Source organism: Chlorocebus sabaeus, chromosome 1 (assembly GCF_047675955.1).
Source record: "Chlorocebus sabaeus isolate Y175 chromosome 1, mChlSab1.0.hap1, whole genome shotgun sequence".
In the NCBI taxonomy this organism is placed as follows: domain Eukaryota; kingdom Metazoa; phylum Chordata; class Mammalia; order Primates; family Cercopithecidae; genus Chlorocebus; species Chlorocebus sabaeus.
This window is the reverse complement of record NC_132904.1, coordinates 104,451,605-104,476,616: the sequence shown is the minus strand read 5'-3', so window position 1 is coordinate 104,476,616 and position 25,012 is coordinate 104,451,605. Positions and strand designations below refer to the sequence as shown.

Below are 25,012 nucleotides of genomic sequence, written 5' to 3'. Positions count from 1 at the left end.
CACCTGTAATCCCAGCTACTTGGGAGGCTGAGACAGGAAATTTGCCTGAACCTAGTAGGTGGAGGTTGCAGTGAGCCAAGATCATGCCATTGCACTCCAGCCTGGGCAAGAGAGCAAGACCCTGTCTCAAAATAAATAAATAAATAAATAAAATAATAATAATCATAGTACTGAGACCTCTACTCTCTCCTTTACCCTGGTTGTTTTTCTTCATAGTACCTATCACAACTTGAGCTACAGTATGTATTTAACTGTTTATGTTTATTGTCTCTCTTCCCAACAAAAATGTAAATTACACAAGGGCAGGAGCTGTCTGCCTAGTTCATCATTATCTAGTTAGAATTAGGAAATATTAAATTCTTGTTCAATGAATAAATTTCCCATAGACTTAATTATTCCTGTTATGGTTATGGTTTCAATGAACAAGATGTCACTGGCACAAATGCCCCTCATCCATGGCCATCTCACAAGCAGAGTATAAATACACAGAAAATAGAAGTAATAACTTTTATGTGTAAAAGCCAAAAATAGATTGACGGCTTGAGTACCTCTGCTCACATATTTTTCAAATATTCCTCAGTAACTATAGAACTTTATTTCAAACCCCCTTGCCTAGCACTGAAGGCCCTTTGTAATCTGACCCGACTTCCCTTTTACTCCTAGCCCTCTTGTTGTTTCCCTGTATTCTGGGTATCTACGCTGCAACAATCCCAAGGAACACTATTCATACAGAATATCTAACACAGCAGGCAGCCCTCCTTACACTGCAGCCAAACTGATCTAGCCTAGATTCCTACCAAATTTTCTCCTAATTACCACCTACAAAAAGTTTACCCATTATTCAAAATCCAGCTCAAACACTTTCTCCATAAATTTTCACTGATCATCCCAACAGAAATTATTTCCTCAATCTGTGAGGGAGCATAGAGCAATTGGTAACACATCTGAGACCTTTGCCTTACAATAAATCATTAGTAACTTTTAATCTCCTTTAGTATATGGCAAATTTCCAAAGAGCATGGACATTGTTCTATATATCTTTGCATTCTCCATGGTGCCTTGCACATGGGTGTCAATAAAGTTATTTTAATAATGAATAAATTCTAAAGGCACTTTTTATCGTTGTTGTTTTATAGAAACAGGATCTTGCTATATTGCCCAGGTTGGCCTCAAGTAATCCTCTCACCTCATCCTCCCAAGGTGCTGGGATTACAGGCATGAGCCACCATGCCCGGCCTCTATACACACTCTGAATCACTGCTTTACATTTCCATTTTCTTTCCTCTTAAAGGATAAACAAAATTTCCACTGAAAGAAGAGAAGTAGTATGAATCATATTTCAGTTTAATGTTTGATTTCTCTTGTGGTTTGGTTATACGCTACTGCCTTCTTGTGACTCCATCTCACTAGATCCAATTAGAGGGAGACAGAATGAGAGCTAAGAGTTAGTTATTAGGCAGAAAATGACCTCTGGCATGCTAGTTAGCTAACAAGTAACCAGCCAGGTAGGGGTGTGTGCACACACATGTATGAGAGAGACAGACAAGAGACAAAGAGAGAGGATACTAGTTGTTATCAGGAGAAGACCCAGCTGGAAAGATCTCAAATAATTTAAATCATCAAAGGTATCTGAACAGGAAAGTGATATGGTGAGAATTGCATTTTGATCTAGAGCTCAGATCAGAGCTAAGAGATAAAAATAGTGAAATCATGGGAGTTAAGATTGTCCCAGAAAAAAACCTACAAAGATAGAAAAGGGCTGAAGATAAAATCCTGGGAAATAATTCTATTGGGGGCAGGGGAGGGAAGTCAGTGAAAAACAAAGGTGATTTGAGAGACAGCAGACCAAGAAGGGAATGTCATAAAAACCAAAAGAGAAACAGAGGAAAAGAGCAATAATGCCAGAAAAGAGGATAAATATTATCAGAGAAGAATCTCATTTGATAATCAGGAGGTTGCTAATGCTTTTACAACTGACAGGTTCTATACACTTGGGTAGGAGAGAAGAGTGAGCCATATCACGGTAAGTTAAAGGGCTAAGAATTACAAAGGCAGCAAATGGGGGCTGCTTTTCCAAGAGCTGTGACAGTGAGAAATGGACAAAAGTTTGAGGTAGAGGCAGAGTACAAGTTTATATGATGAGGAGGCAGAGTGCAGGGGCTCACGCCTGTAATCCCAATACTTTGGGTGGCCGAGGCAGGTGGATCACTTGAGGTCAGGAGTTTGAGACCACCCTGGCCAACATGGTAAAATCGCGTCTCTACTAAAAATACAAAAATTAGCTGGGTATGCTGCTGTGTGCCTATAATCCCAGCTACTCAGGAGGCTGAGGCAGGAGAATTGTTTGAACCCGGGAGGCAGAGGTTGCAGGGAGTGGAGATCCTAACACTGCACTCCAGCCTGGGCAACAAGAGTGAAACTCTGTCTCTAAAAAAAAAAAAAAAAAAAAAAAAGTTTATATGAGGCGACACATGAACTTTCTTATAGGCATAGGAGTGAGAAAAACGGGAAACTGGGAAAAAAAAAAAAAAAAAAAAAAGAGGGGACATACCACCAAGTCCTGGGGGGAAGATGAGGACTGAACAAGAACAAGCAGAAGGAGACAATTTGGGAGGTAGCATGGAACAGAGGAGAATATGGGAGAAACAAGAAAAATGTGTGGTATCGACCAAGGAAGTTAAGGGCACTTCAAATAGCTGGGTAAAGTAAGGCGCTAAGAATTAAGAGAGCCGGGTGCAGTGGCTCGCGCCTGTAATCTCAGCACTTTCGGAGGTCGAGGCGGGTGGATCATGAGGTCAGGAGATCGAGACCATCCTGGTTAACACGGTGAAACCCTGTCTCTACTAAAAATACAAAAATTAGTCAGGCGTGGTGGCAGGTGCCTGTAGTTTCAGCTACTCGGCAGGCTGAGGCAGGAGAATGGCATGAACCTGGGAAGCTGCAGTGAGCCGAGACAGCGCCACTGCACTCCAGCCTGGGCGACGAAGTGAGACTCTGTCTCAAAAAAAAGGGGGGGGAGGGGTGGTGAGGCTCAGCAAAAAAAGGTTTAAACAATTGCTGTTTGGAGTAGAACAATGAACTGGAAACGAAAAAAAATGAGCACTAAGAGCCAAGATGATAATTGCAAAAGAAAAGGAACAATCACAATTACATGTTCAAAGTAATCTAAAACTGAAGATAAAATTATAATATCAGATCCCTACGAACATTCTACAGACACACTTTCTAAGGAAAAACAACAAAGATAAAGTAGTTTTATGGAAAGGTTTTCAGAGATATAAACCCCTAAGCAGTTGATAACTGTATATGTCAAAATGTGCTACACAAATCTTTACATAGCTGAAAGACTTCTAAGATCCAGCAATAGTCCGCTTGCTTTAAACAGACAATAAAATTATTAGAGTCAAATTCCAATATTAAAAAAGAAAAGCAGCGGGACATGGTGGCTCATGCCAATAATCCCAGCACTTTGGAAGATAGAGGCAAGCGGATCATGAGGTCAAGAAATGGAGACCATCCTGGCCAACATTGTGAAACCGTCTCTACTAAAAATACAAAAATTAGCTGGACGTGGTGGCGCACGCCTATAGTCCCAGCTACTCGAGAGGCTGAGGCAGGAGAATCACTTGAACCTGGGAGGTGGAGGTTGCAATGAACCAAGATCGCGCCACTGAACTCCAGCCTGGCAACAGAGCAAGACTCCATCTTAAAAAAAAAAAAATTAAATTAAAAAGAAAGAAAAGCCGGTGATTTTTATGACATTGGTTTCTAATTTCTAAGTTACACATCAAGAAAGTTTTGAGTTATGTGTGATGGCTCAAGCCTGTAATCCCAGCACTTTGGGAAGCCAAGGCTGGCAGATGGCTTGAGCCCAGGAGTTCAAGACCAGCCTGGACAACACGGGGAAACCTCGTTTCCATAAAAAATTAGCCAGGCATGCTGGTACACACTAGGACATGCTGGTCCCAGCTAAGAGGCTGAGGTGGGAGAATCACCTGAGCCCAGGAAGTTGAGGCTGCAGTGAACCGTCATTGTGCCATTGCACTCCAGCCTTGGCATCGGAGTAAGACCCTGCCCCTTGTCTCCAAGAAAAAAAAAAAAGGAAGTTTTGAATCTTTCAAAACATATTAGCTATCCCTTTGAACTCTGTGTCCTCCACAAATTCAACAAACTTAACTTTATTCAGCTTACTGATAAAGTAAGGAAGGACATATACTTTCAGCACAACACTAAAGGCCTCCTTCAAGGACTGATTTATTATCCTTCATTATCATTCATGACCTGAATTATACCTTCAGGTATAGTTGTTTGACTGATAATGAATCAAATTCTAATAGTAGTCTCATCAAGCCCACACTCCTCCATTTTGACCATGGGACCTAATTTTGTCAAAAATGCTCTGGTGAAATCTAACTGTACAATGTCAAAGGCATTTTTCTAATGAACCAAGTTATTAATCCCATCAAAAATGGGTATGAGGCTAATTTAGCCACTCCCCAGCCAGTTCTGTCTCTATTCAAGGTAGCACCAGCCTTGAATTTAAATAATCCTACAAATTATGTTACAGAACTACCCTGCAGAGGTCTCACTACATTTCTCCCAAAGACAAACTTCAGTCTTCCCACTTGATGATTAGTTACTTTTTAATGTACAAATAGTCATCCATCCTCATCCTCGGTCTCACTTTCCAGTTTCAGTGACACGTGGTAAACCCCGATCTGAAAATATTAGACAAAAAAAATTCCAGAAAGAAACAACGGGTTTTAAATTGCACATTCTGAGCACTGTGTTGAAATCTCCCAGAGTCTGGCTCCATCCAGTATATCCATGTTGTATACCTTACTCTCCCATTAGTCACTTAGTAGCCCTCTTGGTAATCAGATCAGAAAAAACACTATATATAGGATTTGGTACTGTCCACAGTTTCAAGCATCCACACCGGTCTTGGAATATATTCCCTGGGGGTAAGTGGGGGATGGTGGGTAGGGGGTGGCAGGGGCTACTATGTAAGGCAATCCCTCATCACCTCCCAATGAGGATAGAAAAAGATTTTCTAGCCCACTTGAATACATAAACTTTTGGATATATATAGATAAAAGAATCAAATGTTCATTTATAATGTCTATTACATTATACATCTTTAAAATCATCTACTATATAAAATAATATTCATTTAGAAATTCAGCATTTTCCCTTAATAAACATTTCATAAGACAATGTTATTGAATTTTTCCCAATGTATCATTGGCATCTGTCTTCATATTCACGAGAGTGAGTCACTTACTAGTTTTTTTTTTCCCCCTTTATTTGTAAATGTTCAAGTTAAAACACTTTTTAAAGTCTTGTGAGCTTTTAAACCTATACCCTAAGTACCCGTTTTCCGTCTATTCAGGCAGTTTTTCCATTCACAGGTCTGTGCTGTGGCTGTAGATTCAGAATTTCCACAAGGTAAGTACTTAACTAATCTGAAGCAAAGTCGCCTCCACAGGTAAGTACTTAACTAATATGGACCAAAGTAGCTTCTCCTCCAAACAATCCTTTGAGAGGTTTCATAAGGAGTAGAGTAGTGACTTACTTTTTTCTGAGAGTTATTTTTGGGGAGAAAAAGACCTTGCTTTATATCCAGGTAATCAACAAGTCAAACTTTCCCAGAATCAGGGACAAAATTACCTCTTAAACACATTTCAATGAATAGCATAGATACTGTTTATGTCACCATACAGATGCAACAGTCTTCAGAAATTAAACATACTGTCTTTCCTTTTTTTTTTTTTTTCCATTCAGTCTCACAGAGCAGTGGCGCGATCATAGTTAACTATAACCTCTAACGCAGAATTATCAATAGCACCTATATTGTAGGAACACTGTGAAGATTAATGTATCTAAAACAATCCTCCCACCTTGGCCTCTCAAAGAGTGGAGATTACAGGAGTGAGTGATCACTGGGCCCAGTCCACAAATTTTCTTTCTGAAGTAAAGCATGGAAATTTTGCTATACCATTATAAAAGAGAAAAGCAGAGTGGCATGGGTTACTCAATTCCCCTGAATTAGTTTTCTTAAAGAAAGAGGGAGAGTACTTCTAGTAATTTATTGTATTATACTAAATAAGTGCCAGGCATGGTTTTAAGCATTTTAGATACATTAACTAATTTAATCTTCACAACGGTCCTATGATACAGGTGCTACTGATAATGCTGTCCTACTCATAAGGAAACTTGCCCAAAGTCATACCGCTTTTAAGTGGTGGCTATTCAGGGAGTCTAATTCTAGGGCCCCTCTCCCTTTCAAAAGGTGATATATACAGTACTCCCACCTCTTGGTAAAATTTGTTCTTCATTTTATGAGGCAGTCCCATCTGTTAGACAATCAAATATCAGTGGTCTAAAGAAGATATGATGGTTAGGTTCCCGTACATTTTCTTTTGTATTATTTTCTAGTATTCATCCACATTGCCTGAATGCATGAGAGGTCTGAGGAAGAGGTGGTTCATTCTTTGTATTAGGCTGGTGCAAAAGTAACTGCGGTTTTTGCCATTAATATTATGTTCCCTGAGCTAATCAACACCCCCATTTCTGTCGTACTTTAAGGCAAATGATTAACTACTACAGACACATACACAGAACAGACTAGTTCCAAGTCTTCCTCATTCTTCTCCAAACTTTTTAACTGGTGGAGAATCTGCCCCTGTGGGCCTAGATCTCCCTTGCTATATAAAACTAACTTTAAATACTGTCTTTGACAAGGTAACTTTCCTGCGCCCTAAAACGATGGCATCGCTTCATCAGTTGTCATCTGGTTGTGCCCTGTAACGGGGGTGGGGGTTAGGAAGCAGTTTCCTAAGAAAAAGGAAAAAGATGAACTCAAGAATGGGAGAAATAGGAGGGAAGGTGTAACACGCAGAAAAGGGAGGAAGGGAGGTGGAGTGGGAGGCACTGCTGGTCTGACTTGGAATTTCGTGCAGACAGAACGAGAACAGAAATGGAAGAAGTGGGGGGTCGAGTCACTGAAACCTGTTAGGCAGCATTTTCTTGGCTTTTCCTTTGATGCGTCTTAGACACTGCTTTACAAGAAACTGAGACCTAACAGTACTAACGGCCCACCTGGTCAGGACACCGCACGACCATTCATCTCCCGCTCCCGGCCAGAGCTGGCCCCTTGAAAGCACCGCTCCCCGCCAGCGCTCAGTCAGGCTTTTCTCCCAGCGGCCAGTCGGCGGGAGGGACCACCAGAGCCTGTCGACCCCAAGGCCACAGACCCGCGTTCCGGTCCTCGCCGGCTGCCACCGCGGCTTCCCTGCCAGTGGACAACCCCTGAACACTCCCACATTTCGCAGCTGAACCTAAACCATGCCTTTCCCGAAGAGCCGAACCCAGCGGCCACACAGTAAAACCCAAGCTGGAGTGAGGGTCTTACCTTTAACAGATTAGACGTCGCCATGTTCCTTCAACTTGGACTCTCGCGAGACGACGCGAGAATTCGTGGCGCTCCCGGCCAGGCCTTGACCGGAGGCCGGAGTTCCCACCAGGGCCCAGGGCCCGCCGGCCCGCACCGGGGTGTGGCGGGCGCTGGGGCGGCGTGCCGACAGCGCTGACCTCGTCCCAAGCACCAGGAGCTTCCTCACTCTTGTCCCCTACATGGTCACCAGAGCTTCCCCACGCGAAAGACCTCATGCACGCGCTCAGGAAGACGGGAACGGCGAATGCTGCCGAGAAGGTAACGGGAGCCGACCTGACTTGGAAGAGGAAGCATCGACTCCACGAGCCTCCCCGACTCCTTCGGCCTAGCCTTTGTGATTGCACCTTCCGCGGCCACCCGCAACGAATTTAGCTCAGCTTAGGCCCGGCAGCTCAGGTTCCGCGGCCGCGTCACGTGACGCGAGGGCGGGGACGCGCTCGGGAGCGAGCGTGGGAGCCTGGAAGCCTCGGTGGGTCCCAAGGCCGCAACGAGGCCGGGACCGCGCCCTCTGCTGGCGGGACCTGGCGTTTTTCCTCACCCCTCCCCAAATCCCGGACTCGGTGTTAAGGGAGTTGCATTGCCGTGAAATGCTTAAAACAGCTGTCTTCAATAATTGGTGCATAGAATGCGCCCAGTAAATATGTGTTGAGTGCACAAGCGTGTTGACTCTTAATATTTATATTCAAGAATGCCTGGCACTTAGATAAAATATTGTTCAGCGCTTTGGGAGGCCAAAGGGGGAGGATCACTTGAGGCCAGTTCAAGACCCTCATTCTTTACAAAAAAGTTTGGGAAAAAAGAAAAGATTGTTTAGGTAATGAATATTAATCTTCGATTTTGTGAAGGCACAGTATCCTAGAAGATCCTAAACTATAAGCCCTCAGGTTTTATCCCTTCAGACCACAAATCACCGGCCAAGGAGAGAATATAATTTACGTGTAGAACCTACAGGATACCTGGTATTGTATTATGCAAGTTTACAAACAGCCTTCATACGGCCATAATGCGTAGAAATAAGTAAGAGTTCTGGACTAAAAGCAGAGAAGAGGGATGCACCTACTTAAAGAATCCAGTCAAGTAGTTAATACTTGTTTGAGCACTTGTGTGTACTAGGCACAGGAAATACAGGATTAAATAAAAGAGAAGACCTCTGCCCTCTTGGAGTTTATGGCCTAATAAAGTAGCCAAATGTTAAGCATGGTTACACAAGTCAAATATCACTTAGTGGGAGTTGTGATAAATACTGCGAAGAGGCCGGGCGCAGTGGCTCACGCCTATAATCCCAGCACTTTGGGAGGCCGAGGCAAATACCTGCGGTCAGGAGTTCGAGACCAGCCTGGCCAACATGGTGAAACCCTGTCTCTACTAAAAATACAAAAATTAGCTGGGCGTGGTGGTGGGCACCCGTAATCCCAGCTACTCGGGAGACTGAGGCAGGAGAATCACTTGAACCCTAAAGGTGGAGATTGCAGTGAGCCAAGATCGCGCTATTGCACTCCAGCCTAGGTGACAAAGCGAGACTCCATCTCAAAAAAAAAAAAAAAAAAAAAATACAAAGAAGACAAAAAACTGCAAACAAAAAAATACAGTGTGCACTTGAGAGCGTAGGAGGGGAAGGGAAGCTAGTATCTTAATCTCCACCCTTTGCTTATGAAAGGAACTTTATAACTGAACCTTAAGACACTTTTGAGAGTCTGATTTGAACATCCCACTGTCAACCGAAGCATTCCAATTTTCCTAACTCACTTGTTCTGGAAACACCACTGCTACAACTCTGGCTTCAATAAGTTCTCTGTTCCATTGACCCCACCACTTGTTATCTGCCGTCTCCTTCTGTTGTCACTCTCTCATCCAATTTAGAATCGGCCCACTGTTATAAAAATGTTTAAATATTTAAAATGCTTAAATATTTATTTCTTAAAAATAGCGCAGGCACATGATACAAAATTCAGAAGGTGCTAAAAATAATACAATCAAAAGTAGGCCTTTCACTTTCTGGGGTGATGTAATGTTCTATATTGTGGTAGGAACTTCAGTTATTCAGGTGTATGCACTTGTCAAAACTCAGCCAGTATACCCTTAAAATTTATGGATTTCAGCCAGGCACAGTGGCCCAGGCCTGTAATCCCAGCACTTTGGGAGGCGAAGGCAGGCAGATCACTTGAGCACAGGGGTTCGAGACCAGCCTGTGCAACATAGCTGTCTCTAAAAAAAAAAAAAAAGAAATTTAAAAAAACTTATGCATTTAATTCAAAAGAGAAAATAGTAAGCAAAATTTGAGTTTAATGCTGTCCATACTGAAGAATTTGGGAGTAAGTGAATCTATATTTATAATTTACTTGGAAATGTATCAAAAAATAAGATGAACTGATGCTTGGGTAGAAACATTGATAAAGCGGGCTGGGTGCGGTGGCTCATACCTGTAATCCCAGTGCTTTGGGAGGCTGAGGCCAGTGGATCACCTGAGATCAAGAGTTCAAGACCAGCCTGGCCAACATGGTGAAACCTCGTCTTTACTAAAAATACAAACAATTAGCTGGGCATGGTGGCAGATGCCTATAATCCCAGCTATTTGGGAGGCTGAGGCAGAAGAATCACTTGAACCCGGGAGGCAGAGGTTGCAGTGAGCCGAGATCGTGCCACTGCACTTCAGCCTGGGCAACAAGAGCGAAACTCTGTCTCAAAATATATATATACACCTAGATAGATAGATAGATAGACAGAGCAAGTATAATAAAATGTTAATTATAGAGTCTAGGTGGTGGATATGCTAGTGGTCCCTGTGTAAAACCAGCTCATTTATATGTTTAAAATTTTTCATAATTAAATATTTGGGGACAATTTTTTAAAAATAGGCCTGTCTTCCTCCACAGTCCCCCAGGCATCCGTTCATTCTTCTCATAGACAACGGTTACATTTCTTGTGAATTTCTAGGACATGCTGTGCATGTATCAGCATTCATATATGTATTATTTTTTCTCTCCCCACAAATCGTGGTATACTACTTATATTCTTTAACATACTTGTTTTCACTCAGCAGTATGATATAAATTACTGAAAAAAATTTTTGTGCCTATTTTTTTCACACTTTCTTTTCTTCTTCTTTTTGAGACAGAGTCTTGCTCTGTCGCCCAGGCTAGAGTGAGGTGGCATGATCTCCACTCACTGCAACCCCCACCTCCCAGGTTCAAGCGATTCTCACGCCTCAGTGGCCTGAATAGCTGGAATTCCAGACGTGAGCCACCGCGCCCAGCTAATTTTTGTGTAGAAACGGGGTTTTACCATATTGGCCAGGCTGATCTCGAATTCCTGGCCTCAAGCAATCCTCCCACCTCAGCCTCCTAGAGTGCTGGGATTACAGTTGTGAGCCACCATACCTCACCTTTGACCTTAAAAGTCAAAGCTTTTAAGTTGTAAGAGGGGCTTTGTGAAATTATGTTGGCAAGTAGAAATAAGCATATGTTTCTTCTTATATTTGTATAAGACATATAAAAAGCAACCGTTCCTTCTTATATTTCATAGCCTCTTACGTGATTAATTACATGGGAAAATGCTCAGAATATGATAGGTAAAAATATAGGATGCAAAATTCCACATATGTGCCATAATTCCAACTTTGTCAAGAAAGCTACAGTATTATTTCCTACTCTGGATAGTGGATAAACTGGAAAAAATATTCAAAATGTTACCAGTGTTTGTGAGTAGTAGAAAATGGGATAATTTTACTTTTATTTATTTAAAATCTTTTTAAAAATCACCTGCTGACTGGGCATAGTGGCTCACAGCTATAATCCCAGCACTTTGGGAGGCCAAGGTGGGAGGATCACTTGAGGTCGGGAGTTCGAGACCAGCCCGACCAACAGGGAGAAACCCCTTCTCCACTAAAAATACAAAATTAGCCAGGCGTGGTGGTGCATGTCTGTAATCCCGGCTACTCAGGAGGCTGAGGCAAGAGAATCACTTGAACCCAGGAGGGGAGGTTGCGGTCAGCCGAGATCGCACCATTGTATTGCAGGCTGGGCAATAAAGAGCAAAATTCTGGCCGGGCGCGGTGGCTCAAGCCTGTAATCCCAGCACTTTGGGAGGCCGAGACGGGTGGATCACGAGGTCAGGAGATCGAGACCATCCTGGCTAACCCGGTGAAACCCCGTCTCTACTAAAAAAATACAAAAAACTAGCCGGGCGAGATGGCGGGCGCCTGTAGTCCCAGCTACTCGGGAGGCTGAGGCAGGAGAATGGCGTAAACCCGGGAGGCGGAGCTTGCAGTGAGCTGAGATCCGGCCACTGCACTCCAGCCTGGGTGACAGAGCGAGACTCTGTCTCAAAAAAAAAAAAAAAAAAAAAAAAAAAAAAAAAAAAAGAGCAAAATTCTGTCTTAAAAAAAAAAAAAAAAAAAAAAAAATCTGCTAATTTAAGAAACTTTAGCCATCATGTTAAACCAGAATACCTTACAAAATGAAAATTCTCTATAATCTTTTCTCTCCCACCTCCTAAAATACCTGCTTTTAACCATTTGTTTTATTCTTCTCATTTGTTTTCTATGTATGCAGTAAAACATATATAAAGGAGTTTCTCAAATGTGGCTGATCATTTACATCAAAATAACCTGGGGTGCTTATTTTAAAAGCAGATTTCTAAGCTCTGCCCTCTGAGGATTCTGAGTCTACAGGTCAGGAGTGAGGCCCCAAATCTACCTTTTCCCTAAGCATCCCAGGTGACTTTTCTTGTGCACCAATGGCCAAGAATTCTTGTGCATCAATGGCCCAGAATTTATCATAGAATGCTTAAGAATGTGTGCTCTAGAACCAAACAGATCCTGCCATTTATGAGCTACAAGACATTGGGTACATTACTTAACCCTGCTGAGTCACAGTTCCCTTGTCTGTATCTGTAATATAATGTATTACAGTGGCTTGCACCTGTAATCCCAGCACTTTGGGAGGCCAAGGCAGGCAGATCCCCTGAGGTCAGGAGTTCAAGACCAGCCTGGCCAACACAGTGGAACTCCATCTCTACTAAAAATACAAAAATTAGCTGGGCGTGGTGGTGGGCACCTGTAATCTCAGCTACTGGGGAGGCTGAGGCAGGAGAATTGCTTGAACCCGGGAGTCAGAGGTTGCAGTGAGCTGAGATTGTACCACTGCACTCCAGCCTGGGTGAGAGGGCAGGACTCCATCTCAAAAAAAAAAGAAAAAGAAAAAAAAATGTATTATACATGTAAGCACGCAGTAAATGTAGTAATAAGAAGACCTAACACGTACAATGCTTTTGATCATATGTTAGGCACAGTTCTATGCAGTTTACATACATACATACATTTGATGTAGGAATTTAATTGCTCCTTATGGAGACTTTAAGTATGTTTTGTTTGTTTGTTTGTTTCTTTTGAGACAGTGTTTTGCTCTTGTTGCCCAGGCTGGAGTGTAATGGCGTGATCTTGGCTCACTGCAACCTCTGCCTCCTGGGTTCAAGCGATTCTCCTGCCTCAGCCTCCTGAGAAGCTGGGATTATAGGCATTTGTCACCACGCCAGGTTACTTTTGTATTTTTAGTAGAGATGGGGTTTCTCCATGTTGATCAGGCTGGTCCCGAACGACCTCAGATGATCCACCCGCCTCAGCCTCCCTGAGTACTGAGATTACAGGCATGAGCCACGACACCCAGCCTTAAGTATCTTTTAAACTTCACACCTGAGAAGAGGAAGAGTCAGGTAGCTGACGTGAATGATCCATCATTTAGAAGGGGAAAAATGATGATGGAAAGGATACAAAGGAGGAAATTTGCCCGAACCATGTTCTCGGTAAGGAAAGAGGATAGCGCTTACGGCACTCACGGGGAGAGGTGCACCTTGCTTAGCACCATGGACAGTCACACCTACTAGTAGGATAGACACGAGACAGTAGATGGGCTCTTGGAAGTGAAGGTTCTCTTCCGATTGCTTCTCTTCTCTAATTGAAGTTGGAAGCCAGGTCATCAGCTGATAGTGAGGATGATGTGAGGTTTAAGAAGAAAGAAGAGGAGAAGATGGGAAATTATTATATGATGGTGGGAGAGGAAAGAGAAATGCATAATGATTTCTGGGCAGCCCTAAGTGCCAACTTGAGACTAGTTATCCCAAATTTTAATTGAGATCTCTCAGCATAACTAAGGAAACTAACATTCACCGAGTTAATTAATGTGCCCAAGGTCTCACAGCTCCTAAGTGGCAGGACTTGTTTGATTCAAAAGACATATTCAGCCACTCGGGTGCAGGCGTAGAATTGGATGTAACCAAAGTTGGGGTTTGGCTAAGAGAGAATGATGGAGGGCGTTGAGCATATATACAAGAGAGTGAGCATGATGATCGACCCTTGGATTTAAGCTGAATTAGGAGGGCAAAGAACAGTGAAAAGACAGTAGGGTCAAAGTACCATACATTCACATTGGAGTCTAAGGATTGTCAGAGTCAAGATACTAGAGGCACTAGGCTGAAAATATAGGAGGTGATAGTTGGAGAATGAAATTGAGCTTAGGTTATTGGGAGTGTTACAGGTAGTGACAAGGGCTACGCTCTGATTGAGAGGGAGAGAGTAGTTGGCTGGGCACAGTGGCTCGTGCCTGTAATCTCAGCACTTTGGGAGGGCAAGGAGGGCGGATCACTGGAGGCCAGAAGTTGGAGACCAGCCTGGCCATCATGGTGAAACCCTGTCTCTACTAAAAATACAAAAATTAGCTGGGCATGGTGGTGCAAACCTGTAATCCCAGCTAGCTACTCAGGAGGCTGAGGCAGGAGAATCACTTGAAACCAGGAGGTGGAGGTTGCAGTGAGCTGAGATCGCACCATTGCCCACTGACTGGGAAATAGAGTGAGACTCTGCCTCAAAAAAAAAAAAAAAAAAAAAAAAAGAGAGAGAGAGAGAGTAGTTGAGGTGGAGAACAGAATCATTGGAAGAGTGGAGGTTAAGAAATGTAGAAGCCAGGCATACCTGATGCTTTTGGTGTTCAGTCACATCCTCTTGACCTATTTCTGATTTCATCAGGGGCTATGAAAGTTCTATGTGAGCTCAGATGCCCCCGATACTTTCCCACATGAAAAGAGCAGCTCTCCTTTCTACTTGCACCTCGAGGTCTTCTCTGAAGGTCCAGAAGCCTGCTAGGTCCACAGACAACTGCAGCAAAGCACAAGGAAGACTGCTTCCGGGAGGAACCGCGAACCAGGAGAGTCAGCAGCCACTGGGTGTGTGTCCCAACCTCTGTTCCGTTGGTGGACAATTTTATGGGGCACTCAGGATGCTTCCCAGAGGTCTCAGTGGACTTCAGTCCCCTTTGTTCATGGTGGTGACCTTGATGGCACACTTTACAGAGGTTTTTCCTCCTTCCTTGTCTTATTCTCTGTACCTTTTCCTTCTTGCTTCTTGGGTTATCTCCCAAAGAAATCACTTGTATCCCAAGTCCTTGTTTCAGACTTGCTTTCAGGAGAAACCTTACTAAACGCCAGGGTACTATTAATCTTTTTTTTTTTTTTTTTTTTTTTGAGACAGGGTCTTGCTCTGTCGCCCAGGCTGGAATGCAGAGGCGCAATCCTGGCTCACTGCAACCTCTGCCTCCCAGGTTCAAGCAATTCTCTTGCCTCACCCTCCCAAGTAACTAATAATGTTTTATATAGATGTTGAAATCACTAAGAATGACCACAGGAATAATGCTGGAGAGAATGATATTGGAGTCAAGATCTAAATTCATTAAGGAATGAGGGTATATGACCTGGGAAGTCAGTACATGACGGAAAAGGAGCGTTAATGCATGAGTAGCTGACTGACACAAGACTCAGACCTGAGTGTTTTTGGGGAATGGAGAGAATGATCTAGAAGTGGCAGTGGGAGCAAAGAGGACCCATGCATGAACTGCAGGCCCAGTGGTACATCAGCCATCTTGTGAGAGAGATGCAGAAAAAGCAGCGACTTCAGGAGGGAACCAAGTTTCACTTCGAATAAAAAAGTAAATGGACTCCTTTGCTGCAGTTGTAAGTGCAGAATCTGGGGAGGGACACTTTTACCCCAAGTCCACAGGATTCTTGGGAATTCTCCTAATCCTTGCTGGAAGGGGCAGGGAACCCAGGGAGAGCATGAGTTTATTTGGGGTAGTGAAAATTCTGGGGAACAAATTGTAGTGACTAATTTGGAGCTATTCTTCTCTAACTGTTGTATAGTCTCTTAACCTTTCAAGATTCATCTGTTAACCAATCGTTAACTAGGGCCAAAAGCTTATGCCTCGATTACATTTGGTATAGATATTTTCTATAAATAATGATATATTATTTAATTTAAAGATGAATTAAATAATATGGGGCTTGGCTGGGCTTGGCTTATGCCTGTAATTCCAACACATTAGAAGGCCAAGAAAGGAGGATCGCTTGAGTTTGGCAATTCGAGACCAGCCTGAGCAACGTGATGAAACCCTATCTCTACAAAAAACACAAAAATTAGCCAGGCATGCTGGTGCATGCCTGTAGTCTCAGCTACTGAGGAGGCTGAGGTGGGAGGATCACTTAAATCCAGGAGGTCGAGGATGCAATAAGCCGAGATTGTGCCACTGCACTCTAGCCTGGGTGACGTAGCCAGAACCTATCCCAAAATAAAAATAAAAATAAAAATAAAATATGGGGCTTATACTATTCTATTTATATAACAACCCCAATTACTGAAAAATAGCAAAAATGTCTAAAAAATTTAAATATTGCAAAACCACATCCTCATGCACCACCAGAGTTATCAATTCTTGAAAAAAAACAGTGCTTAGGTATATGGTTTTTGGGAAAAATGGATTTTTTTTTTTTTTTTTTTTTTTTTTGAGACGGAGTCTTGCTCTGTAGCCCGGGCTGGACTGCAGTGGCCGGATCTCAGCTCACTGCAAGCTCCGTCTCCCGGGTTTACGCCATTCTCCTGCCTCAGCCTCCCGAGTAGCTGGGACTACAGGCGCCCGCCACCTCGCCCGGCTAGTTTTTTGTATTTTTAGTAGAGACGGGGTTTCACCGTGTTAGCCAGGATGGTCTCGATCTCCTGACCTCGTGATCCGCCCATCTCGGCCTCCCAAAGTGCTGGGATTACAGGCTTGAGCCACCGCGCCCGGCCTTTTTTTTTTTTTTTTTTTTTGTTTGAGACAGAGTTTCACTCTTGTTGCCCAGGCTGGAGTGCAATGGCGCGATCTTGGCTCACTGCAACCTCCGCCTCCCGGGTTCAAGCGATTCTCCAGCCTCAGCCTCCCAAGTAGCTGGGATTACAGGCGTGTGCCACCATGCCTGGCTAATTTTATATTTTTAGTACAGATGGGGTTTCGCCACGTTGGCCAGGCTGGTTTCAAACCCCTGACCTCAGGTGATCTGCCCGCCTCAGTCTCCCAAAGTGCTGGGATTATAGGCAGGAGCCACCACAGCTGACCACAAATGGATACTTTAACCAACCTGATGGGCTGACCAACTTGCACGCTGTGGATTTGCTTAGGGTCCAGTTATCTTCCACTGTATTAGCTAGTGTTGTTGATGGATGTAACTGGGACTAGATGCAGGTCTTCCAAATTGTGATCCAAGGCTCTTCCTGCCTGAAGGATGGTTTCAGAGAATAAAATCAAAGAAAACAGAGACAAAAATGCTCAGGGCATGTTTCTCTTGTCCTGTGAGGTGGAACCTTCACTTCTGAACCTTCACCTTTCCTGAGGCTGCCTCTGACCCTGGTTCCTCTGTGCGAGTCTACAACTGTGGACTCGCTCCCACGATGTACCCTGACTCTTCACGTGGGACAGGTGGTTAACCTGAGATGGTTCTAGGTTTTCTGATGTTTTTACTGGACTTGTTTGCTTATCCTCTAGACCTGTTTGCTCCAGTGACCAAGTCAACCTCACCTCTTCTCCTTTCCTCAGCCAGTAAATAGATTCTTCAGTCGCTGGAAACTCTCCTTGGAAAGAATGCAAGTCTGAGGTTTTCAACTCCAGGCTCCCTAACCTCCCACTTTGGTGCCCCGTCAGTGGCCATTGTTGGGTTTGCAGCAGCTGGAATGGGGAGTGCTCAAAACTCTATTTCAACAGCTACCCCAAGTGGAATGTCAGTTAATTACAGTGGCAAGAGCTACCTGAGATCAGGTCGACTTGGCTTAAGGAGAATTTCAGACAGACCCTCAAAGAAACACACGTACACAACACACATACACCAACACTTCTGATATTTGTTTCAATATCCATAATTTTTCACTTTTTAAATACCAGAAAAGACAATGTATCTTATCTAAGTGGCACTAAGTAGAAGAAACAAAAATGAGCAGCTGTTGGAGAATTATGACACTTTTTATTAATGCTATCATTTGGGAGATTTCATCTAACTAGAAATTTATTTTTAAATTCTATAATAATACTTTTTATTCACGCTACTATTACTTAAAAGCCTTATCTAACTTATTTTTATTTTTTCATTTTATTTTATTTATTTATTTAGTTTGAGATGGAGTCTCACTCTGTCGCCCAGACTGGATTGCAATGGTTCAATTTCCGTTTACTGCAACCTCTGCCTCCTGGATTCAAGTAATTCTCCTGCCCCAGCCTCCTGAGTAGCTGGGATTACAGGCGTGCCACCACTCCCAGCTGATTTTTGTATTTTTCGTAGAGATGGGGTTTCACCATGTTGGTCAGGCTGGTCTCGAGCTCCTGACCTCATGATCTGCCCGCCTCAGCCTCCCAAAGTGCTGGGATTACAGGCATGAGCCATCGCACCTGGCATAACTTATATTTAAATATACTCAGTTCAGACAATTAACAAGATAAAAATGAACCATATGAAAATAAGATCTTAGAAATACAATTTACAGATTTACTTTAAGTGAAATTCAATTTCTTAATTGATTCATATCTGAAGTAAATTGTCAGACTATTTTTGCTGTGCCAAAGCAATCTAATAGTTACAAAGGATGTACCGTGCTATATTTTTGCTTAGTAAACTACTTATTACTCATAAAATTAAAATACTGCAAAACTTCACAAGTCTAGGCAATGAGGTCACATCAACTTTTTTTTTTTTTTTTTTGAGATAGAGTCTTGGTCTGTTGGCCAGAATGCAGCCACGCGGTCTCGGCTCACCGCAACCTCTGCCTCCAGGGTTCAAGTGATTCTTGTGCCTCACCTCCCGAGTAGCTGGGATTACAGGCATGTGCCACCATGCCAAGCTAATTTTTGTATTTTTAGTAGAGATGGGGTTCCACCATGTTGGCCTGGCTGGTCTTGAACTCCTGACCTCAAGTGATCCACCCGCCTCGGCCTCCTAAACTGCTGGGATTACAGGTGTGAGCCACTGTTCCTGGCCCACATCAACATTAATACCTAAATTTTGCTGCTCCTTTCACTAGCCGCCATTTCCCCCATCACTTTTAAATTTTTTTTATTTTGTTAGTCTCCAAGGCATCCTTCAAAATGCTCAGGATCAGTTCCGCTTATGTTCTTCCGCTCCATTGAGCTCCATAATTCAGTCAGCTATCTAAAATATGTTGGTGATTTCAGAGAATATAATTAGAAATGCTGGCTGGGCGCGAGTTTCACCATGTGGCCCAGGCTTGTCTCAAACTCCTGGACTCAAGTTATCCACCACCTTTGATTCCCGAAGTGCTGAGATTACAGGAGTGAGCCACTACGCCAGGCCCCAGGTGGTCATTTTCCCCTCTCTTCTGTTTGAATAGAACTTGTGCATTCTGTCATAGGTGGGGTGACTGGAGAACCACAGACTTCCCTTCAATTCCTGAAACTTAGAAGGGACGATAGCCTGAATCTTCCCACTAGGTATACACAATCAGCTCAGACTAACAGGAACAGCCTATTACATTCACCTCTAATATGAAATTAATTCTGCCAAATTAATCTGCATATTCAATAAAATTTCAATAAAATACTTCATTTTTTAAACAGAAACTTGACAAAACAATTGAAAAGGTGTTAGGGAGATAAAATGTGGAAGAACATACTAAGATATGGGCTTGAAAAAATGTTGAAGAAGGCCGGGTTTGATGGCTTATGCCTGTAATCCCAGCACTTTGGTAGGCCAAGGCAGGAGGATCACTTGAGACGAGACTGGGCAATGTGGTGAAACCCCATCTATACAAAAAATACAAAAAATTTAGTCAGACATGTTGGTGGGTGCCTGTGGTCCCAGCTACTTGGGGGGCTGAGGCCAGAGGATTACTGGAGCCCAGGAGGTGGAGGTTGCAGTGAGCTTGGATCATGCCTCTCTGTACTCCAACCTGAGTGACAGGGCAAGATCCTGTTTCCAAAATAAATAAATAAATAAATAAATAAATAAATAATATATTTAGTGACTTAAAACAATACAAACTTATTCTTTTATAGTTCTGGAGGTCAGAAGGCTAAAATCAAGGTGTCAGCAGGACTGCACTCTTTCTAAAGGTTTCAGGAAAGCATGTGTTCCTTGCCTTGTCCAGCTTCTGGAAGCTGCCCAAATTCCTTGGCTGGTGACTCCTTTCTCCATCTTCAGAGCCAGCAGTGTAGCGTCTTCTGTCTTTGACTCTGCTCCCCTTTACTTCCATTCACACATGGCCTTTTTTTTTTTTTTTTTTTAATTTACTTTAACCTTCATGCCTTCCTCTTACAAGGACCCTTGTGATTATATTGTGGCCATCTGGAAAAGGTTAAACTCCCCATCCCAAGATCCTTAACTTGATCACATCTGCAAAGTCTCTTTTGCTATGTAAGGTAACATGTTCACAAATTCTGGAAATTAGGATGTGGTCATCTTTAGGGGGCCATTGTTTATCTTTGACACATGCCAGCAACTCGTAGTCACTCTTATTTCATGTACACTCCAACCCACTTGTAATCTATAGCATAGCATTTCATTCATAAACATTTTAGTATGTATTTCTAAAGGATAACAGCTCTGTAGAAAAATAATACCATTATGACACCTAAAAACTAACAATAATTTTTTTTTTTTTTTTTTTTTTTTTTGAGACAGAGTCTCACTGGAGTGCAGTGGCCGGATCTCGGCTCACTGCAAGCTCCACCTCCCGGGTTTACGCCATTCTCCTGCCTCAGCCTCCGGAGTAGCTGGGACCACAGGCGCCCGCCACCTCGCCCGGCTAGTTTTTTGTATTTTTTTAGTAGAGACGGGGTTTCACTGTGTTAGCCAAGATGGTCTCGATCTCCTGACCTCGTGATCCGCCCATCTCGGTCTCCCAAAGTGCTGTGATTACAGGCTTCAGCCACCACGCCCAGCCACAATAATGTTTTACTATCATTGTTTAATATTCCAGTTTCCCTGACTGTCATATCATTCCTTTTTTTTTTTGGAGATAGAGTTTTGCTCGGCTGCCCAGGCTGGAGTGGAGTGGTGTGATCATAGCTCACTGCAGCCCCAACTTCCTAGGCTCAAGTGATCCACTTGCCTCAGCCTCCTAAGTAGCTAGGACTACAGGCACATTCCACTACTCACAGTTAATTTTTGTATTTTTTGTGGAGACGGGGGTCTCACTACGTTGCCCAGGCTGAACTCCTGGACTCAAGCAATGTTCCCACCTTGGCCTCCCAAAGTGCTGGGATTACAGGTGTGAGTCGCCATGCCCAGCCACATACATATTTTTTATGGTTGAATCAGGAACATATGATCAACACAATATATGTGGTTGATGTATCCGTTAAGTCTTTCTAATTCATTTTTTTTTTTTTTTTTTTTTTTTTTTTTTTTTTTTTTTTTTTTGAGGCGGAGTTTCGCTCTGTCGCCCAGGCTGGAGTGCAGTGGCCGGATCTCAGCTCACTGCAAGCTCCGCCTCCCGGGTTCACGCCATTCTCCTGCCTCAGCCTCCCGAGTAGCTGGGACTACAGGCGCCCGCCACCTCGCCCGGCTAGATTTTTGTATTTTTTAGTAGAGACGGGGTTTCACCGGGTTAGCCAGGATGGTCTTGATCTCCTGACCTCGTGATCCGCCCGTCTCGGCCTCCCAAAGTGCTGGGATTACAGGCTTGAGCCACCGCGCCCGGCCCTAAGTCTTTCTAATTCATAATCTTCTAAGACGGACGCTGAGATACCCCACCCCGATCATCCCTCTGTCAAAGACTTATTGCCCCAGTTTCTGGGAGTGCTGTTGACAGACAACATTCAGCTAGCAGTTTCCTCAGGGATTGCCTCAGTGGCAGAGAGCCACGTTACCCAAGGCCACACCCTTTCTGTGTGATAAGAAAGCCAAACAGCCTTATGGCTGATATGGAGGAAGTTTTAGAGGTCTGGATATGAGATCGAAGCAACCACAACATTCCCTTACGCCAAAGCCTAATCCAGAGCAAGGCCCTAACACTCTTCAGTTTTATGAAGGCTGAGAGGAAGCTGCAAAAAAAAAAGTTTGAAGCTGGCATAGTTGGGTTCATGAGGTTTAAGGAAAGAAGCTGTCTCCGTTTACATAAAAGTGCAGGGTGAAGTGGCAAGTGCTGATGTAGAAGCTGCAGCAAGTTATCTAGAAGATCTAGCTAAGATGACTAATGAAGGTGACTGTGATAAACAATAGAGTTTTAATGTAGACAAAACAGCCTTCTTTTGGAAGAAGTTGCCATTTAGAACTTTCATAGCTAGAGAGAAGTCAATGCCTGACTTAAAGGCTTCAAAGGACAGACTGACTTTCCTGTTAGAAGCTAACGTTGCTGGTGATTTTAAGTTGAAGTCAGTACTTATTTACCATGCAGAAAATCCAAGCACCCTTAAGAATTATGTTAAATTGGCTGGGCATGGTGGCTCACGTCTACAATCCCAGCACTTTGGTGAGGTTGCAGTGAGCCGAGATCGCATCACTGCACTCCAGCCTGGGCCACAGAGCGAGACTCCATCTCAAAAAAAAAAAAAAATTATGTTAAATCTACTCTGCCTGTGCTCTTGAAATGGAACAATAAAGCCTAGATGAAGCACATCTGTTTATGGCGTTCTTTACTCTTTTAAGCCCATTGTCGAGACCCACTGCTCAGAAAAAAAGATTTCCTTCAAAATGCTACGGTTCATCAAAAATGCTTCAAGAGCTCTGACAGAGATGAACAAAGATGTGAATGTTGTTTTCATGCCGGCTAGCTCACATCCATTCTGCAGCCCACGGATCAAGGAGTCATTTTGACTTTCAAGTCTTATTATTTAAGAAATACATTTCCTAAAGCTGTAACTGCCATAGATGGCAATTCCTCTGACAGATCTTGGCAGAATAAATCAAAAACCTTCTGGAAAGGATTCACCAATTTAGATGCCGTTAAGGACATTTGTGATTCATGGCAGGAGGTCAAAATAGCAACATTAACAGGAGTTTGAAAGAGGTTGATTCCAGCCCTCATGGATGACTTTGAGGGGTTCAAACCTTCAGTGGAGGAAGTAACCGCGGATGTGGTGGAAAAAACAAGAGAACTACAATTAGAAGTGGAGCCTGAAGATGGGACTGAATTGCTGCAATCTCATGATCAAACTTGAACGCGTGAGTTGCTTCTTATGGATGAGCAGAGAAAAGTGGTTTCTTGAGATGGAATCTACTCCTGGTGAAGATGCTGAATCCTTCATTATTGAAATGACAATGAAGGATTTAGAATATCATATAAACTTAGTTAATAAAGCAGCAGCAGGGTTTGGGAGGATTGACTCTGATTTTAAAAGAAGTTCAACGGTGGACAAAATGCTATCAAACAACATAGCATGCTACAGAGAACTCTTTCATGAAAGGAAGAGTCAATTGATGCAGGAAACTTCTTTATTGTCTTATTTTAAGAAATTGCCACAGCCACCCCAACCTTCAACAATCACCGCGATCAGTTAGCAGCCATCAACTTCCAGGCGAGACCCTCCACCAACAAAAAGACTATGATTTGCTGAAAGGTTAGTTTCATTAGCATTTTTTTCACAATAAAGTATTTGAGATTAAGGTATGTACACTATTTTTTCAAACATAGTGCTATTGCACACTCCATAGACTACAGTATAGTATAAAGATAACTTTTATATATATAGTAGGAAACAAACAAAAAATTCTGTTACAGAAGGCGCAGGATTGGAAAACAAAAAACAAAAAAAGGCTGGACTCAGTGGCTCATGCTATAATCCCAGCACTTTGGGACGAAAGGTGGGCAGAGCACTTGAGCCCAGGAGTTCGAGAGTAGCCTGGGTAATTTTATGAAACTTTACCTCTACAAAAAATACAAAAATTAGCCAGGCTTCGTGGCACATGCCTGTAGTCCCAGCTACTTGGTAGGCTGAGGTGGGAGGATCGCTTGAGCCTGAGAGGTTGAGGCTGCAGTGAGCCAAGTCTAGCACCACTGCATTCCAGCCTGGGTGACAGCTCAAGACCCTGCCTCAAAAGCAAAAACAAAGACAAAAAAAAAGTAAAAAAGGCCAGGTGCGGTGGCTCACACCTTTAATCCCAGCACTTTGGGAGGCCAAGGCAGGCAGACCACTTGAGGTCAGGAGTTCTAAACCAGTCTGGCCAACATGGTGAAACTCCATCTCTACTAAATATACAAAAATTAGCCAGTAGTCCCAGCTCTTCTGGAGGCTGAGATAGGAGAATTGCTTGAACATGGGAAGCAGAGGTTGCAGTGAGCTGAGACTGTGCCGTTGCATTCCAGCCTGGGCAACAGAACGAGACTTCATCTAAAAAAAAAAAAATTGTAACCCACTTTATTGCAACAATCTTGAACTGAACCTACAATATCTCTGAGGTGTGCCTGTATAACCCAGTTAAGAATGTGCTGGGCTTGGTAAGGGAGGAAAGAGACTGTATTCCAAAAAGAGCTATAAGACTGCCAATATGTGCTGGGGTATTGTGCATGCTTTTGGTCTCTGAAGGTGCTTGATCAGCAGGCCAGAACATAAGGTTGAATGAGGAAAATGTTATTGATTTCGGAGCTCTCTCGCAGAATATTGGATTTAGTGCTTTGGCAAGAACCCGAGGAGGTAGTGCTAACTTTCTCGGTTGATGCCTTCTAGAAACGTAGAAAAGATGATGTCCACAGTAACTGAAGTTAGATGCCAGATGCCAGAACAGGGTTGTTGTGACAGGTAGGTTTTTTTTTTTTTTTTTTTTTTTTTAGATGGAGTTTTGCTCTTGTTGCTCAGACTGGAGTGCAATGGCACGATGTCGGCTCACTGCAACCTCTGCCTCCCGGGTTCAAGTGATTCTCCTGCCTCAGACTCCCGAGTAGCTGGAATTACAGGTGTGCGTCACCAAGGCTGGCTAATTTTTTTGTATTTTTAGTAGAGACATGGTTTCATCATGTTGGTCAGGCTGGTCTCAAACTCCTGACCTCAAGTGATCCTCCGACCTCGACCTCACAAAGTGCTGGGATTACAGGTGTGAGTTACCATGCCTGGCCTTTTTTTTTTTAAAAAAAAAAAAACCCTTGCTATGAACTAAGGCAAGAGCCCCCCAGCTTTTTTGGCACTAGGGACCAGTTTTGCGGAAGGCAATTTTTCCATGGATGGTGGGGAGGGGAGTTGGTTTTGGGATGAAACTCCCACCTCAGATCATCAAGCATTAGTTAGACTCTCATAGGGAGCACATAACCTAGATCCCTGGCAT

At 43.3% G+C, this 25,012-nt stretch overlaps 1 protein-coding gene across 1 annotated transcript in view; it reads right to left on the bottom strand.

The window, feature by feature from the left end:
• Window positions 1–8,108, bottom strand: part of CUL5 (cullin 5) — a 104,594-nt gene extending 96,486 nt beyond the window's left edge. Inside the window, 2 exon segments of the mRNA XM_008020745.3 lie at window positions 7,415–7,441; window positions 7,444–8,108. Coding sequence (XP_008018936.1) covers window positions 7,415–7,441; window positions 7,444–7,671 — 255 coding nt within the window. The 5' untranslated portion in view covers window positions 7,672–8,108.
• Window positions 8,109–25,012: the final 16,904 nt, after the last annotated feature.